Raw genomic sequence first — 19,609 nt, 5'->3', positions numbered from 1 at the left:
CAGGTTGGACATTTGTAGATTCATTCAGTAGATGTCAAGGTTGCAGGTGTGATCAGGGTTGGTTTTATGGTATAACAGGTTATTACTGTCGCTGTTGTAAAAGCTTCCTCTGGGTCTCCAATCCTTTAAACATCTGGATGTCTCCTGCTTTACGTCCTGTTAGTTTACGATAAATCAATGCCAGAACAGATTGATCAAAGCCATAAAGTTCTGTCTTCTCAAAAAACTTTGCATCAATAATCTCAAATACTGCTGTAAAATCAAGTCATGCAGCATCTTCTACCTTCTTCTGTTTGCCTTCTTATATCAGCTCTGTTGTTTATTGCAGCGCCTGTATCACCAGATAAACTCTGTATCTCTGGTGTTTGTGTTGGTTTTGGCTCATGTTTTTGGTCATTTCTTGTCTATTTTTTGATGATTAAAGGCCCAGATTGAATTTTTTTCTAAATAATGAAGAGAAAAATTTGAATATAGAAGAAAAATGTGCTATCCAGAACCAAAACGACACTTCTGTCAAATCAATCCAAACAGTCGATGCCTGTTTTTACATTAATAAAAGCAGTCTTGGTCACAAACTGGTAGGGCTGCAGCTAACGAAGCCTTGAGTAATCGTCAGAGCACGATACATCCTCAAAAGCGGAAGTGAGCGCACAATGCAACAGAGATCACCATCCGACTGAAGCGCGGAACACCGACGGACATTGGTGCATATATTATGTATGCACGATGCAGCGCTGATGTCCGCGTTTAGATACAGCTATATAGTAAACGCTGACATAGATCGCGGATGTCCGCGTTGCATCGTGCATACATAATACATGCACGATGCAGCGCCGATGTCCGTCCGTGTTCTGCGCTCCGGTCGGATGGTGATCTCTGTTGCATTACGCGCTCACTTCCGCTTTTGAGGACGTATCGTGCTCAGACAATTAGTCGAGGCTTCGTTAGCTGCAGCCCTACAAACTGGAACAACTTTGACCTTAATTCTGCCTTCAACTTGGGATGCTTGCTATATTAACCTGCAAACATAGGTAACCTCTGATCTACATGGTTATTTTGTAGGATTTATGGGATGTGTCTGTTAGATTTGCAGTTTTTGGCCACCTTTTAGACAGAAATTTGAGCAACAGGGTTTCTGTTTTGTTGCAATATTAGCCACCTTAAAGAGAAAACACCATTTCAGCTGCATCATTGTTGAACCAAATCAACATTAAACCCAATATATCATCTTCTATGTTCTTCTGTTTTGTCTCAACCAGTCGTCTGTCATGTCAGTCAGGATTGAAGCTTCAGTGGGGAGGAAAGGGTTTCTGGAGGAGGAAAGAAGGGAAGGCAGAGTCAAACCTCCCTCCTTCGCTTTTCCTCGTGGACACACTTCCCCTGCAGCCGTCTGACGTCTCATTGGTTAAATCCACCGGCTGTATATTTATGTGGTTGGTCAGGGAGGGGTTTATGTACACAGTTAAATCTGGCCACAAGTTTCAAAACTTTCAAACGGAGTAGAGTCTGAGAGTCGGAGGGAAGAAGGAGTCGAGCTTTGGACAAACTGCTGAACCAACCCCAACCAGAACTGTTGTGTTCTGGGAAATACAACAGGCAGAAAGAGGCCAAGTCATTGTGGATCACCTTCAGGGGGAATATTCTGAACCACAGCTGCTTTGTTTTCTTCCTCGTCCTCCTCTTCCTCTCACATCTCGATGCTTTGCTTTGGGATTTGTGCTCCAAATCCATCCGACTCTCCTCTCCACCTGAAACACTCCAACTTCCTGTCCAGAACTTTGCTGCCTCGCCAGAATTTCACTCGGACTAAAAGTTGACTCTGGAATGAATTTAGCCGAAGCCAGCCTGTCCAGAGAGACTCTCCTGGCCTGGACGTCCAGGACACCGAGTCCTGACTTTGATCCGGAGATGGGTTTTGATCAGAACCTCTCTGGAGACTGCAGCTCTCCTGACGACATGAGGAGATCAGAAGTGAGGGTTTCTCTGACTCCCAGCTCAGGGGGACAGAGTCCGGATCCGACCCAGGCGGGAGGCATGTCGGTGGGCTCAGACGGGAAACCTTCAGGGGCCGAGCAGAGGATCCGCCGGCCCATGAACGCCTTCATGGTCTGGGCTAAAGACGAGAGGAAGCGCCTGGCCCTGCAGAACCCTGACCTGCACAACGCCGTGCTCAGCAAGATGCTCGGTAAGAAAAACAGAAACAAACCAGACTGTAGAAATGAAAAAAAAACTGCTTGAATTTATCTTTTCTTTTGCCTTGAGAGTCAAATCTGCACAGTTAAGACTGTTTAAACCACAATATCAGTGAAATACTAGTTTCATAAAGTGAGTCTCCAGTGCAGGGCTGTCAGACTCATTCTAGTTCAGGTTCCACATTCAGCCCAGTTTGATCTCCAGTGACCAGTAAAATCACAGCATCGTAACCTATAAATAACCAGGTTACTATGCTGGTTATTTAACATAGTAACCTGGAGTTGTGGTTATAAATAACCACAACTCCAAATGTGTCCTTTGTTTTCATGCATAAAGCACATTCTGAAAATGTTCACATTTGAGTACACTTTTTTTTTTTAACAAAACATCATAAACAAACTGAAATTTCTGAAGAAAAATAAGTTCAGTTTCAACAACATTCAGCCTCAGTTTATCATTTCCACATAACAACTTCCAGATCACACAGTGTCTACAAAGGACCACAACATTTAGTCACAGCTATCTGGAACTGAACAATCGAGTATTTTACTTTATGATCACAACAACAAATAAAAGACAAAAATAAACAAGACAAAATATTACCAAAACGAGATGTAGAATGACAAAAAATGAGACAAAGAACATAAAACAAAAAAAGAAACAAAATATTTCACAAAAAGTTTCACAGCACCAAAAATGGACTCAAACGATACAAAAAAATGACACAAAAAGGAATAAAACAACAAAAAATATACAAAAAACCCAAGTCAGACCATAAGGAAGCACAAAACAACAATTAAGGGAAACACAAAATGACAAAAAAAAAACATAATAATAATAAAAATATTACAAAAATTAAGAACAAAAGCACAAAAAATGGACAAACGACACAGGTGAGCCAAACCCCACAAAATGCCAGAAATGAGACAAAAAACAATTAGGCGAAAAAATGACAAAAAAAATAGACAAGAAGGAAACACCAAATGATGAAGAAGAGAAACAAAATGACAAAAACATGAGACAAATGACAAAAGTCAGACAAAAAACAACAAAAACAAGACAAAATACGACAAAAATGAGATGCAAAACGACAAAAATGAGACAAATGACATGAAAGAAAACAAAAAGAGACAAAAAAAGTTACAAAATGACAAAAAATTGGACACAAATGAGACAAAATTACAAAAAAGGAACAAAACGACAAAAAATAGGCAAAAAACACAAGCGAGGCAGGAATCAGAAAACGACTTAAACATGAGACAAAAGACAAAAGTCAGACCCAAAAAAGACAAAAACAAAAACATAACACAAAATATTACAAAAATGAGACACAAAACAACAAAAGAACAATGAATAATGCAGTATTTTACTTCATGATCAAAACAACTCGTCATGAACTAGAAATTATTTTTAAATTTATAGATTATATTTTACAATCTGCAGTTAATGTCTTCTCTGGAATTTTTACTCTTTACAAAGTCGGGCTAGAGTGGACCCTCTTTTGGCCCGTGGGCCTCGTGTTTGACACCCCTGGTTTAGTGTGTAACTGCAGCTAAATATTCAAAATGCTTGATTTTACCCAATTCTGTCCCTCTCTTTTGTCTCAGTAACACTAATAACACCAGCAGCATCAAATTAGAATCACTGCTTTAAAAACTCAAATATATCTGCAGATATGAACATGCAACAATCTGTCTGCATTCAGTTGTTTGACAAAAATGTTCATCACATGTCCTGTATATCCGTTGTAATTGAGTCTTTGCTTTGTTTTGCCTGTTCAGAATCGGCACAGTTGTCTTCTCTGCCTATAAATTGTCAAATTTCCTGCATTGAACTGTGATTTGAGGACTTTAAAAAAGACCTAAGATAAGATAGGACTTTATCAACCCACAATGGGGGCGTTTGCATCGTTGCAGCAGCAAAAATAGTGCAAACGTTAAAGGAATGTAGCAGAAGAATAAAAAACACCAAAATACTCATAAGTACTAGTTCACAGATTGTACATAAGTAGAATGACTAATTACATATAATGTCTAAGAAGTATTCCCCCTCCTTGGATGTTTCAACTCGCAAAAAAACCCTCTTTAATATGAAAGTTAAAACAGATTTTTACTTTACCTTACATATTTTTAATTAGCTGACATGATTTTTAAGAATCTGTTTTCACTTTGATATTAAGGAGGTTTTTTTTTCAAATTCTTGTCCAAAAAAGGCCAAATTATATCGATTTCTTTATAGTGTCACCTTTCTCAAATAATGTTTTTTTATTTTGTATAATTTTTTTTGCATCTTTACCACGTATGTCGATGCTGCAGCTTTAAACAGACATCTGCAATAAATCATAATTCTCTACACGACAGTTGCGCAATTTTGTGTCAAATATTTTCACCTACAATCACTGATCACTGTCAGTTGATCAAAAGTAAAATTTCTCACTGACATCTCCATGTTAAAGCAGCTAAATTGATCTTCAGTGCATCTGACAGTCACTTCAAACCCGTAATGTGTTTGCATGGACAGAATAAGTGGGAAGAAAAAACCCAAACTGTCCTTAGAAACCTCTCAAACCGCCCATAAGTCACCTCTCCTCCGTCCATCCATGTGCTCATTATGCTCCAAGCTCCATAGTTTGTCAGAAATATGGAACCCTCTGCAGCTGATAGGAGTCCAAGTCGACCACAAGCCCTCCTTCAGCCTCCTCCAGGAAGAAAAATGTTTTATGGCCGACTCTTAACTACAGACGAGGTGAAGGTTGGACACAGGAGATTTGAGGAGGACTCACTTTAATGGACTGTTTTCTGAAAAAATCCACTTTTTCTGTGTTTTTCTGCTGCTTTTGACATCAAGATGCTTTTAAAAAACTATTCATGCATCACATTCTTGTAGAGTTTCACATTCGGCTAATCTGCACTCAGGAAGTACAGTCCTCCTCCAAGGCTGCTCAGTCTTTGGATCATTTGTGATGGACGAAATCTTGTCTGTGTTTTATGTTGTCTATGAATATCCTTTCAATTTTTGGGCACTTCAGTGAAGGCTCTTGTTCAGTTTACTGTCGTAGAAGACGAAAGAAACCAGTAAATATTCACATTTGAGAAGCTGCAGTTAAGCCACCGCAAGGTTGACCCCAAAGAGACACAAAAACGACCACAGACAAAGACTACCGTAACAGATGCAAAAGTACCAAATGAGACAAAAACGACCACAAAGAGACACAAACTAAACACAAAGACACACAAACTGACTCCAGAAAAACATAAAAACAACCACAAAGAGACAAACAAATGACCACAGAGAGTGTAGTCCTCCTCCAAGGCTGCTCATTCCCCCATATGGTATTATCAGAAATGCAGCATTTTTTATTTAGTTTTTTAATAAATGTAGCATTTGTTTATTAGTTATTGATGATCAGAACAACATAGAATGTGTCCATTTAATACAGATGTACCCACAAACACAATGACCTTGCGCTGAGCACAGCCGTGTGTTATGCATGTTTACGTTATGTACGGATACCGAATAACGTGACCTAAATATGTAGCAGGCGGCGGGAATTGATGGGACTCAGAAACACCCCCACAATTTAATCAACTGTTCCTTGTATCATGTCCGATGAATACGTCCCGATAAGTCTGCAGCGGTGGACTCATAGTAGGATCACAATCATGTGATTGTTAGCAGGCACCATTTTGACCGGTGCAATCTCCATGTTATATATGAAGCAAATCGCTGTGTTACCTGTTATAAATGTTACGGCATTTTCCGTTATCAGTACGTATATTTAACAGTGAAAAACATTTTTTTTTCAAGAAATAAATACAAAAATTACAGTACTGAATGTTCAAAAACTGTGTCAAAGTAGGGAAATGTATTTTTTTCAAGAGAATTTAGTTTTTCCTGATTCACTGTATACAAAACTTTCTAGTGTGTACGCCTTTTTACTGTTGAGGTTTGACAGTTTTTCATAGTAAAATTTATGAACATTTATGTACTAAAATCTAATTTGTAAATTCCTCTCCTCCAGGTCAGTCCTGGAAGGCCCTGAGCTCCACCGACAAGCGTCCGTTTGTGGAGGAAGCCGAGCGTCTCCGTGTCCAACACCTCCAGGACCATCCCAACTACAAATACAGGCCTCGCCGCAAAAAGACCACCAAGAAACTGAAGCGGGTCGAACCGGGGCTCCTGCTGCACAGCTTGGCCCAGGGCGGTGCACCGGGCCTGGGGTTAGGACCTTCCATCAACCCCCTGGGAGCAGAAAGCATCTCTGGAGGTTCTCCTTATCCAGGCGTCCACCACCACCATCCCCACCACCTGCTGCCGTCTCTGGGGCACTTCAGGGACCTCCAGGCCCCGGGACCCCCAGAGCTGGAGACCTACGGCCTGCCCACTCCGGAGATGTCTCCCCTGGATGTCATGGAAGATGGAGGTGGAGAGTCGGTGTTCTTCCCCCAACATATGCCAGAGGAGGCTGGGATGGGAGGTTGGAGCGGTGGGTACCACCACCAGCAGCTCCACCATCACAACCAGCACTACGGCCACCAGTACGCCAACCACAGTCCCAGTTTAGGTCTGACTTCCAGCCCGAGTCCTGGTAGGGGCACCAGACTTGAGTCTCGAATCGTCGCCTTAAGGAGTCCTGTAAAGTCTTTCCATGACTCGTACCCTCAGCCCCCCGTCAGCCACCCTGAGCCAATAAAACCCCACCAAACTTCGTCTCCCGTCGCCTACTTCAACCAAACGTACGCCGGTGGCTGCTCGAACTCCAACCATTTCACTCCGTCTCATCTGGGGCAGCTTTCACCTCCTCCTGAAGCTTCTCCGTCTTCCTCCATCCCGCCTCCGTCCACCTTCCTTCCTTCTGGGCACTTGGACCAATCAAATCCCCAATCCTCTGGACATTTGGGGTCTTCTGCTGCTGAATTCTGGTCTGAAGTGGACAGGCATGAACTTGACCAGTACGTGAATGTCGGCAGGAATCGCGAGGACGTCTACGGACCGGCCGGAGGATCCAAAGTCCTCAGCAGCAGCGTCAGTAGCAGGGATGTTGGTGGTATTATGGGTGGGTGTGATGATGGCAGCAGCCCTCTTATATCAGCTCTTTCAGACGCCAGCAGTGCCGTTTACTACAGCGCCTGTATCTCCGGATAAACTCTGTGATCTCTGGTGTTTGTGGTGGTTTTGGCTCATATTTTTGGTCATTTCTTGCCTATTTTTTTGATGATTCATGGCCCAAATTGAAAAGTTTTTCTATTGCTGAACAGAAAAACAATGCAGATGAGGAATCTTATGAGAGGAAAACTGTGGAAATTGGAAAAAATACACTTTTGTCGAATAAATAGAAATTGTCATTGGTTGTTTTTTCCATTAACAAATGCAGAGTTGACTCAAACTGGTTTCCTTTGCAGGTACAGGCTGTTGTGGCTTCTTTAAACTTGGGAATTTAGGTTTATTAACCTGCAAACACAGATGACCTCTGATCCACATGGTTATTTTTTAGGGTTTAAAGGATGTGTTTGTTAGATTACCAGTTTTTCACCACTTTTTAAGAAGGAATTTGAACAACAGGTTTTCCATCTTGCTACAAAATTAGCCACCTTAAAGAGTAAACAGCATTTCACCTGCATCATTGTTGATCCAAATCAACCCTAAAACCAATATGATATTTGATTTTTTCATTCATTCTCAAACATACACTACTGTTCAAAAATTTGAGGTCACTTAGAAATGTCTTTATTTTTTGAACAAAAAGCAGTTTTTTTCAGTGAAGATAACATTAAATGAATGATAAATCCAGAGTAGACATTGTTAATGTGGTAAATGACTATTCTAGCTGGAAACAGCTGATTTTTAATGGAATATCTCCATAGGGGTACAGAGGAACATTTCCAGCAACCATCACTCCTGTGTTCTAATGCTACATTGTGTTAGCTAATGCTGTTGAAAGGCTCATTGATGATTAGAAAACCCTTGTACAGTTATGTCAGCACATGAATAAAAGTGTGAGTTTTCATGAAAAACATGGAATTGTCTGGATGACCCCAAACTTTTGAACGGTAGTAAATATTAAAACTGGAAGCAAACGAGAGAATCTTGTCACTAAAGTGTATTCTCCACCTTTGATTGGGTTTCCCTTTGTTCTGCAGGGTGCTAAATTGAAGTGTCAGCATGGCTTGTGCTAGAAAAAACAGAAGTATTTATCAAAAGTTGGATGCATTAATGACACAAACATCATGATTCAGGGAATGTAGGACATCAGTAAGGGTTTGTCTGCATTGAAGAGACTTTTAGCAGGATGCTGACCTCCTATCTGTTCTACTTATGTATTTCTGCACTCTGGTGACAGATTTTAAGCTTGTTTCATCTCAGGACCAGACAAATAATCATCACCAAGTGAACTTCATGAAGTTTAAATGCCTCTCAGTTTTCACCACAAACCCAGAACAAACCACTGACGTCTCCCACAAACTATCAGGATGGTTTACAAGTCGACTGGGCTTTATTCTGTCCGTGACAGATGCCATGACAGGGCCCTTGTGTCGAACTCCACACCACAATCTGAAGGTTTTAAGCTGCTTTGCTTCTTGCTAAACACTAATATGCCGATAATTCAAAGTTTATTCTTTCAAAACCAGCATCACTTCTTGTTTTTATCAACTTTTATTGTCTAAAGTGGAACAAAATTAACTCTACAAACATCAGGTCTGTAGGTTAAGTGCTTTGGGAACAATTCTTTCAGGTAATATTGTGAAAATATGTGAATCTATATGTAAAAAGTCATCACGTTTATGTGTAAATTCATAGAAAGCAGCCTTAAAATATCAGAAAGTGGTTTGCAGTTATTAATTAATAACTGTTTGCATGGTTGGTGTTGTGGTTTTTGAAAAATGTTGCTTTGATGTTTACTGAAGGAGAAAGTGAGACATGAAATGTTCTCTTTGCACTGGGGAGGAATGCTACTTCTTCAAAATAAATGGCCAAATTTGATATGTTTTATACAGAAATGCTTGTGTACATGTTGTTTTATAGAGTCTTATTTTTTCGTACAGGAAAACTATTTAGGAGGATGCTGTTAGCAATACTTAGCCTAGCCTAGCATACGGACTGGAGGCATTTTAAAGAGCTAAATCCACCTATCAGCACCTCAGAGAAGTATAATTGACATTTAATTTCATGCTTAAGCAAACAGAAATGCAGAATTTGTTATTTTAAAGGGAGTTTGTGGTGCAATCACTACTCCACAAACCACAAATTGTCTGTTTTTGCTTTTCTGCTGGCGTCTAGATTGCACTATTTGGAGTTTTTCGCCTCCTGACCTATCATCGTTCTTAAATTAAAGGTCTAAAAGAGTGAAACTATTCCTTTAGAGAATATAAAAGTTTTGCTGCAGTGCGTTTTTTGCAGTTAATCCAAAATGTGTTATGATTTTGCCTTTAAAAGTGAATCTATAATTGTAAAAATTTCTGTTTTCTGTCAGACTCACAGCTGAACAAACGACTTTCCCCTCCTACGCCAAAGCTGGAAATTAAAATGAAAAATTAGTGGTTTTGTTTGTGCTGAGAAGTCAACAAGTTGCAGCCACCATCGAACCTCCGTGTGTGTTTATGTAGTTTCCATCCCATAATAGTTCCGTTTACAGTTGAGGCAAAAACCCAGAAGTGTCCCTTCGAAGATTTACTCTGCATCTGGTCTTCATTAGTGCTAAAGACAAAGCTTTTCCTCCTCTGTTTTTCTTTTTCTCTCTACATGAAACAGTAGAACAAAATAGCGCATCTTGTCCAGTGAAAGCGGTTCTATTTACCACATAATGGTAGATTTTCCAATAATTCCTCTCGAGGACGGAGCAGTATTAAAAATATGCTCCTACATCTGCATCTGACATTCCTCTGCGTTGACACCAGACTCTTGTTTCCATTTTAATTTACTGTGACGCACTCAAACATCAGAGAGACAGCGGGCGTTTTGTTTTTTTGTTGGTTTTTTTTTTCTTTCTTTGGAGTCGTGCAATAACTCTGGGGCTTTTGGTAATAATTATCTGAAGAAGAAAAAAGAAACACCCAAGGTTCTGGGATTAAAACAAAGGATGTTTTCTCGGCGCTCGTATAAATTAAAACAAGGATTTTCCCAGAAGTGTCGCTGTGATGCTTTTAAACGTGCCTGACAGGGATTATTTTTACTTTTTAAATGTAGAAAATGTTTGTATATTTGAAAAAAATGTGTCTGTAAATGGTTCTGTTCAATTTTATATGATAATTTTACAAAATAAACACATTTCTGATTCTTCTCACCGTCTGCCATCACTGCTTTAAATTAACTATGGTGTAAATTGACTGAAAAATGACCTAATTCTTAAAATTATTTCCACATTCAGTCATGCATATTCTCATCTGAGAGTTGGATAACAATAACAACAACAACAAAAAAATTCTAATTAACACATTTTTGGTTTAGTTTTGTGTTGATTTGTGCATCATAAAGTGGATTTTTCATGAAAACTGTCCAAACAGAATCAGTCTGGTTTGGTTTCATTTGAAATATTTCCATCGGATATAAAAGATGTGAGGCTTAATTGATGGAATATGAGAAATCTGAGCTGAAAGTCCAAACGTTATTGTGTTGGAGTGAGTCAGATCTTGAACCAGGTCATCAGACGTCTCCACCCAGTAACCGCTTCACTTTCCACTGCATCAGTTAAAGGTCATGCTGCTTCGTCTTTGGAACCTTTTACTGATGGTTGAAGTGAGACACCAACTTTTAGCATTTAAGATCCTGAAGTTTTAAAGATTTTAACCCTTTGATGCACAACATGAGTCAAAAATGACCCAAATCCAATGGAAAAGGGGCATCTAACGAAATGGTCAACTCAAGAAAAGATACGAAATACGAAACAGGGCTCACGATACGAAATACTCACGATACAAAATAAAGATGAAAGAAAATCCCCAATGGTAGGAAGTTATGCAAAAATCTCATTTTCTTTATTTTCTTCCTTATGCAGACATACAAAAAATAATGCTGCATCAGTACAAAATAAATGCTCTTTGAAAAAAACTAAATTGTAGTTTTTCCCCTTACTTAGACTACGCGATGGGGGTGCCCCTTCGCGTTTTTTATTTCGTGTTTTTATTTCGTGTGTCTTTGAATTTTATTTTGCCATTTTTATATTTTGCGAAATTTCATGGCACGAAATTTCGCTACACCCCTAATATATACTATCAAAATCTAGTCAACGTGATGCTAAAGGTTTCAAATCTTGATATTTAACTTTGGACAGTGCAGTGCTTCCATCTAAACTGGTCTAATTTGCTAAAACCAGACCTAAGCTGGTCTGATTTTGGTCCAACCAGGCTCCAGTTGGCAGCCAACTGTAATAAACGGCCTCGATGCTACACTAATACTGGAACCAGTCGCCTGTGCCGATACTGGTGCAAATTTTCTAGCAATTTAGTTTTACCATACAACTACCAACAGTTACCAACACTTTGACAAGCACTTCTCTTAATTTTTTTTTCTATGAACTTGGACATTCAGGGTACATTTAATGAAATTTCACCCAGTTATATTTCAGTTTTATACTTCCAGAAAAATCACTGACATGGTGACATCTGTAGCTAGCTGTTGTACGTTGCAGCAATAGCTAGTGAAAAATGCAGTCTCATGAGTCTTATGGGTTTTTCTCTGTTTAAAGGGACTGTAAATGTGACATATCGACAAAGCAAGCTGACCTGTACAGATGTGGAATCCAGGAATCTTCTCACTGTTTTACCTTGGTTATTATTGTGCTGTGGTTCTCGGTCTCTTGGACAGTTTTTATCCATTGCTGGACAAATTCGTATTCATTTTGCACAGGTTCAAAGTCATCATATACAAATTTGGAGTAATTTTAGATAGTTTTAAATGAAAATATCCAAAAACTGGAAAAAGTGAAAAACTTGTTTTGCCAAAGCTGCCCCGCATCAAATTCTGCTGACGTTAGTTAAGTCTGTCTGTTCTGCAAGGAAGGGAGCATATATATTTACACATACATAAAAGCAGGTAAAGGCATTAGAGAGTGGTTTCCCCTAAAGGAGATAGTGTGATAACCCTCCTTCCAAGTCTTTTTGGATCCCAAATGTTGACCAAAGACTGCATTTCAGTAGAAACATGGACCCATCCATATATATATATATATATTTACAGGAACCTTCTCGGGCCTCAATACCACTCATGTTTGAAAATGTTGCACTTTTTTCCATTTTCAAAGGGCAATAATTATCCACTATTGTCATTTTGCACTGGTTAAAGTAATCTTGGACAAACATAGTCATTTTAGTCAGGTTTCAAATCAAAATATCCAAAAACTGGAACCTTGTTTTGGCAAACTTACCAAATTCTGCTAAAATTAGAGTCTCAAAAGTTGGCAAAATGTTGATCAACAAACAACCAAAGTATTTTAAGTAAGGAATTAGGATGGATCCATATATATATACACTTAAAGGACTTTTCTGGGGGCCTAAATGTCGTTTTGACCATTTGCATTAAAAAAAAAGAGACTAAATATGTAGCAAACCGACCTGTACAAATTAGGAAACCAAGAAGCTTCTCACTGTTTTACCTTATTTATTGTTGTGTACAGATGCTAACCAGCAGCTAACTATGTGATAAGATCCCCATCTTTCATTTACAGTCGATTGTTTGTCCAACAGTTAAAACAACCAAAGTGATCAGACTTTTTGAAACTGCTGCATATATCTGAGCTGTGATTGGTGATTCAGAGATCAGGAACTGGGTTAGGGAGACAGATGGACACGCTAACTTTAGTTGTTGTAGAAAATAGCATCAAAAAAGCAGAACAAAGGCAGTATCTTCAGTTGTATTTCCTAATATCCACTATGAAAGCCGTGGTTTTCTGGCCTCACTTCTCCAAGAATTTGGACTGAAATAAGAGAAAGGAGGAAAAAGGAGGGGTGGGAAAGAAAAGACGAGAGAAGACGGAAAGACAAGGCCTCGGTGTTTGTGCTGTAATCCTCTGTGATCTGTTCCGTCCTCTCTGGGTTCAGATCCGAAAGACTCTAGAAGACTTTGGCTCGTTGGCTCGAAACAAACCACTAACGGACTGAAAAGAAAACATTTGGAACAAGGAAAAACTGTTCTCTCTCCTCTGACGGCCTGTTTTCTTCTCTGTTTTTTGTTGCTTTATTCCCTCTCTGTCACTGTAATTTTCTTTTGTTTTTCTTCTGCTTTTCTTCACTTTCCCACGAGTTTCATTCCTTCATCTTGTTTTATTCCACCTCCAGCTCCCGTCTTCTTTTTCCTTTTTCCTCTTTTTGTCACTTTTTCCCCCTTTATCTCTCTATTTCCATCCAGATGTTTTCTTGTTTTTCCAAATGGATCTTTCTTTTCCTTCCATTATCACTCTTTCACTCCATGTTGTCTGACTTTTATCATCTCTTCCTCAAATCACATTTAGGTCATTTTTAACCTATCTTTACATAATTTTTCATTCTTTACAACCTCTTTTCACCTAATTCCTTCCATCGTTTTCACTTCTTTCTTTGTGTTTCTACACAATTTCCCTGTTTCAACCCATCTCCTACCTTTTTAAACCAGTTCTCATTCATATCTTTTTCAGTCATTTTTCTTCCTTTTCTCTACCTTTCAACCTTGATCTGCTGTTTTGTCCCCTTTTTATTCTTTCATCTTATTTATTCCATTTAGTGTAATTTTAAAAAAAATTTCGAGCTTGTTTTTTAAAAAAAAAACTTTGTCCTAAATCTCCCTTCAAATCCACTCTTCTTTTCAGTTTACATCTGTAATCATTTTCACAATTTTCTCTCATTAAATTTTCATCCACTCATGCTTTGTCATATCACCCGTTCTTCCGTCTCTCTTTTTATCCATCTTTTTTTCATCACTGTTACGATCCAACCTCTAGGGGTTGGCTGGATGCAACAAAATAACCAGATGTAATTGGTTTAGGTAAGGGATTTATTGCTTAGTAGTAAAAGGGAAAGGAAAGGTGACAATAAACATAGGACGAGCGGGTGCTGCCAAAACAAAGAACAGAATAAAACATAACAAAGGCTAACAGAGTTTAAAACTGAGCTAAACACAAAGAAAACAACTAAACTCCCTAGCCAAACCAAACTACAGAAGCAACACCCACCACCAGAAACAAAAACTAATACAAAATGTGTACAAAACAACTTAACAAAACTGGTGCCTCTGAAACAGTGTACATAATGAGCATAATTTACAACAGCTCAACATACATAGTGGTTTCTACACAGAGCTGACAGACTACGAAGTGGAGCCTCAGTCTCCACACTAAACTAAAGCCAACAGAAGGTCGAAGTTGTCTGGAGCACCCACCACAAGTGCTTCCAGACCGAAAGACCACACAGGACCACACAGAACAAAGAGAGCACCAGGGTGGACTGGTCAAAATACCAGCCACCAAGACTGATGATATGGTGGGTCTTTATAGTCGGCAGGTGTGGTGCCTGGCTGCCTCCGGTTGATTGGAGGAGGAGGAGCTGGAGGGCGGCCCAATCAGGACGGTCGGAGGGCGGGGAGAACCAGACGAAAGTGCAGGTCGTCATCAGCTTCGTCATCAGCTGAAACGGCTGGCAGCTGGGGCTCCAAAAGGCTCTGTAACAAGCCACACACAAACATTTCTCCCACACAAAGGCCCCAACAAAACACCCGCTCAAAACAGACGGCACACCAATACTGGTGGCCGTAACAATCTCTCACTTGGACTTTTTAACTTTTTTCCAAGTGACAACCTCTAAGGCTGAAAACTGCAGTTCCTCAAATGCCCACTTGAGGTTGTTCCAAAAGTGAGTCAATCCTCATAGACCTCCATATTAAAATGTCCAACTTCACAGCAGAAATAAAAGCGTTTACAGCTTGATACGAGAATAGTTTTGGTCTCTACAGCTAATTTCTTCATTCATGACAGATGTACAGGAAGTGTATTTTTAAATAACTCATCCATTTACATTTTATTAAAGCTTAAAGTTATGTATAAATCAGAACGTTGCAAATATTTTTGCTCACTCTTGAGAATTTCGGACATTTTCAGGATTGAGAAGTTTGTATCTTCTTTCTTTAAATTAATTTTAATCAACAGGAATCATGACTGTTCTGATTGTTTTCTGTTGTTGCTTTTAGTACAGCTTTGATCTGTTGCTTTGTTAGTCATGCTCTAACAAACATGACTGTGATGTGTGTTGAATTGTCACCAGTTTCTCTGTTTCATTTTCATTTCAAGCATAGACATGGGATCAAACAGTAAGGCAAAATAAAACTTACATGTTGTTAAATTCTAACATGAAGACAACATGGAAGCAGCTTGTAACTCCACACATCTAACATCACCATCAAGACCTCTATGAACACCAGTTTCTGTTCCTTAACAATGAGTCCACATCAACACTTTGTCAAAATGACTAAAAACTGGAACCTTGTTTTGCCCAAATTTTCTACACATCAGATTCTATTGATGTTAGAACCTCAAAACTTGGTGAAATTTCGACCAAAGAATGTGTTTTAGTAGAAATATGGGTTAATCCTTATCCATATACAGTTACAGGAACTTTATGGAGACACAATAGCACCGTCGTTTGAAAATCTTGTGCTTTTTTCCATTGTCAAGGAGGAATAACTATCTCCTATTGTCAATTTGGTCAGTTTTGAGTCATTCTGGACCGTTTTAAGTTACTTTGCACAGCCTCTATCCATTGTACAACACATTCGCATTCATTTTGCACAGATTTAAAGTCATCTTGGACAAATTTTGAATAATGTCAGACTGGTTTCAAATCAAAATATCCGAAAACTGGAACCTTATCTTGGCCAAACTTGCCACAGATCAGATTTACTGAAGTTAATGAAATGTTGACCAAAGACTGTATTTTAATAGAAATATGGCTCCAATCATAGATATACACTTAGATGAACCTTCTGGGGCCCCAATACCACATCCGTTTGAAAATTGTGCACTTTTCCCCCCATTTTAAAAGGCCAATAATTACAAACATGGCCTCTGTTGGAGGAATTTATTAATTTGGATCTAAAGGAAGCTATCTTGACTCCATCTTTACTAAGGGAGCTTCATTTCTGGAGATATATGAACCAGAAAATTGCAAAAATTCTAAAATTTCCAAGTTTGAAAGCTTGTGAAAGTCTTAAAATGCAGCCACAATATTTTACAAAACTTAATTTTGGATCCCAAATAAATGAGTGGAGCCACACCACCAGCTGAAATGACTGACTTCTATGATTTTTCTGCAGTTTTGCTGATCGTTTCTTGACATTTTTCTCTTTTCTATTCCACAATCCACTTCCCTTTCATCCATTGTATCTTTGTCACCCATCCTTCTAATTTTTTTTCAGCTGTTGGTCACTTTTTCTACCAAACTTTGTTCTTGCTTTCCAAAACATTTCTGTCTTTGTTCCATCTCCTTCTCAATCTTCCTCTTATTTTTACCTTCTTTTTGCTCTCTTTACTTCAGTCTATGCCTCTAAATCTCACCTTGATTCTCTTTTTTCTACTACTGTCGTAACACTTCCATAAGATTCAGTTATCTTTAGGCTAAAGGAGGCTTTGTGCATCGTAACTGGGCTGTAAAAACCCAAAGTTGCGGTACAAAGTGTGTCTTCTTTCCTACATTGGCTCATGTACTCTTGTTTGTCAGTTTGAAGGTTTTTCTGAGTGCGTTCGTGTTGCTGAGGTAACCGTCAGGAATGTTAGCAACGAGAAGGAAACCCCTGTGGAAGTTCGGGATGTTCGGGAAGGGTGTGTGTTCACAGGGAGGGAGGAAGAGGTGTATATTTATGTGAGACCACCTCACCCGGCTGCTTGTTACCCTGACTGGAAAAGATAACACAAGGCTGGATTCCCCTTTTCCCAGATGGAAATGAACCATGTGATCTTGTAGGGAGTGAACATGGATGAGTATCTGTGGCTTCTTAACCATGTCAGTGTAATCTGTGTGGGTTTCATACTCTGTGACGATCAAGAAAAACCCCTTTGGTTGGGAAATATAGTTGAAAAATGAATAAAAAAGTGTTCAATTATAGTAGATATCAATAATAGTCAGAAGCATCCTGATCTGATGTCAAAGATCCAGGCCAATCCAAGCTTCTTCTTTTTTTTTTTAACAAACCTGAGCCTGATCCTTTGTTTATGTCTGCTGTCATACAGGTGTCATTTACAGAGTGTACAATTTGTTGCAGGATGTTACAGATGTTTTCTTTTAGTTTCTAAATCAATAATCAACAGTGTTATCAATCAATCAATTAATTGATAACATGGATTAAGCACAGCAGGCTTTTATTCTGCACTGCTATCATTGCTTAAGTCAACAGACACATGGTTTGGGACGTAGCTACAGCTCTGTAAGCAGTGATATAGTGAATCTGGGTTCATCAGAAACACGTTATCTCTAGTCGGACGTCATTTACCACCATAGAAGTCTTTGTCACGGTGTGTGTTGTTGCTGAACTCCCACAGCATGAACCGTAATCTGAGTGACACCTCCTCTGCTCTCTACCTGTATGAAACAGTAAGAGGCGCCACCTGGTGGAACAACCAGGTACTATGGCATCATTATCAGTGACAAATTAATTATAGCACTAATTTAGCCTGGTGGACATGTGTCCATTGCAGTTTTACTCAATAGACACATCATTTGGGCTGCAAAGGTGGTATTGTTACATACAGAATTGTTGTCTTTGTTGGTCTCAGCTTCTCTAAAATATATTAGCTCTGTCTGGAGGTCATTACCCACCACAGAAGTCTTTGTCATGATACACGTTGCTAGTGAAACCCCCACAATGCTCTCTGCTTTTCAACATAGTCTTTTATTCCATTCTTCTGTCTCTTCAGTACAGCTGTTTCAGGGTTCTTCTTTCCTTCAACATGGGGATGCTAATTCTGAATAATCATCTTAACTAAAAGTGGAACACATCATCATCAGTTGATCATAAAATGGAACAACGTACAGTTGACTATTTTCCACATGCTGATGAAGTTATTAACCAGGGACACAAAACATTGCAGACAAACCAACTTTGCTTCCTCTGCATTATGTGAGCTCTGGTCGGAGGTCATTAACCTCCACAGAAGTCTTTGTCATGGTGCCCGATGCTAGTTAAACTCCCACAATGCTCTCTGCTTGCCAGCATTAACTGGAGTCTGAGTGACACTCCCTGTTAAACAGTAAGAGGCTCCACCTGGTGGACCAACCAGGTACTACAGTTGATTTATGATATATTTATTGACATTGTGCATAGAATACAGGTTTTCTGCATCACTACATTTACCCTCTAATACTAGATTTACCCTCTGACACCACATTTACCCTTGAAAACTAGATTTTCCTAATACATAAAATTTATTCAACTGTGCAGTGTATACATTAGATTGATTTTATTAACTTTAATGCACTTTTAGTGTATATTATCTCGGCAAATGATATCAGATTGGGCCTTGGTTTGGGCAGGTGCTAAATATCAAATCATTCCAATTAGATATGCCAAAAAAAACTTGATTATGATGACTTATTTTCAGTAAAAAACAGCAGAAAAATAGGTTTCATTTTAATTTAACCACTTTAGTCTATTTATTAAGGTACATAGCTAATAATTAAATGAAAAACACATACAAGTAAAAAAGATATTCTTAATCACTCAGGTCCACTTCAGTGTCTCCATGAGAAGCCTTCTCATCCGTCTTTTTAGAGGTCCCTACAACAATCATATAAAGTCAAGTTTCAGGACAAATCTATAACAAAAAAAGAGTTAAAATGAAATGCAAAAGTGGAAACAAATGAGTATGAAGCTGGGAAAGGAGCAACGATACAAGGATCCGATGTGTGGAAGATGAATAAAGAAAAGAAAAGAAGAAACAGATTCTTTATTATGGCCATAACTGACTTAGACAGGGAGACATATATCAGTTTATTTTAATAGGGGCCCAGAATCTAACCTTCTTCCTCTGGGTTTTCCAGGAAAGTCCAACTGTTCATGTTGGTAAGTCCTCAGAGGGTGAAGGAATGATTTGTGATTTCTACTTTATTCTTTGCACACTGTGAACGAATCATGAGCCAGATACTGAAGATTCACATGGAGATAGACAACAAAACAAAAAAACTCCTTAAACAAGCAGAGAAGTGGCATTTGAACATGTATGCACTTAAAAAAGAGAGCGTAATTAAGAGCGACTTTGCAGACGGAGAGAGATTGAGGGATTTTCCCGTCTCTTTTTGTCCCTGTGGTGTTTCATTGGCCACATGTGGTTAAGATGTCAGATCAGTCACCACAACTACACACTGACTCACAAACTGTGTGTGTGTGTGTCTGTGTGGCTGCGGTCGACAATGTGTGTGTTTGTGTGTGATTTTACAGAGTTTGTGCGATGACAGTTGGTTTACGC

At 39.0% G+C, this 19,609-nt stretch overlaps 1 protein-coding gene across 1 annotated transcript; it reads left to right on the top strand.

Moving 5' to 3' along the window:
• The first annotated feature begins 1,385 nt into the window (after positions 1–1,385).
• On the top strand, positions 1,386–10,470 carry LOC110968743 (transcription factor Sox-18-like). Its single transcript, XM_022218707.2, has 2 exons — positions 1,386–2,185; positions 6,215–10,470. The coding sequence occupies exons 1-2, from the start codon at positions 1,825–1,827 to the stop codon at positions 7,336–7,338; spliced, it is 1,485 nt and encodes a 494-aa protein (XP_022074399.1). The 5' UTR covers positions 1,386–1,824; the 3' UTR covers positions 7,339–10,470.
• The last annotated feature ends 9,139 nt before the right edge of the window (positions 10,471–19,609 follow it).

This window comes from Acanthochromis polyacanthus, chromosome 6 (genome assembly GCF_021347895.1).
Source record: "Acanthochromis polyacanthus isolate Apoly-LR-REF ecotype Palm Island chromosome 6, KAUST_Apoly_ChrSc, whole genome shotgun sequence".
NCBI classification, from domain to species: domain Eukaryota; kingdom Metazoa; phylum Chordata; class Actinopteri; family Pomacentridae; genus Acanthochromis; species Acanthochromis polyacanthus.
The sequence above is the reverse complement of the archived record's forward strand: the minus strand, read 5'-3'. Positions and strand labels throughout refer to the sequence as shown.

What these genes read in the sequence shown, in the direction of transcription:
- LOC110968743 (XM_022218707.2), top strand. Translation starts at nt 1,825, where the DNA reads ATGAATTTAGCCGAAGCCAGCCTGTCCAGAGAGACTCTCCTGGCCTGG. An exon ending in CGTGCTCAGCAAGATGCTCG is followed by an intron (nt 2,186 to 6,214) that starts GTAAGAAAAACA and finishes CCTCTCCTCCAG; the next exon opens with GTCAGTCCTGGAAGGCCCTG.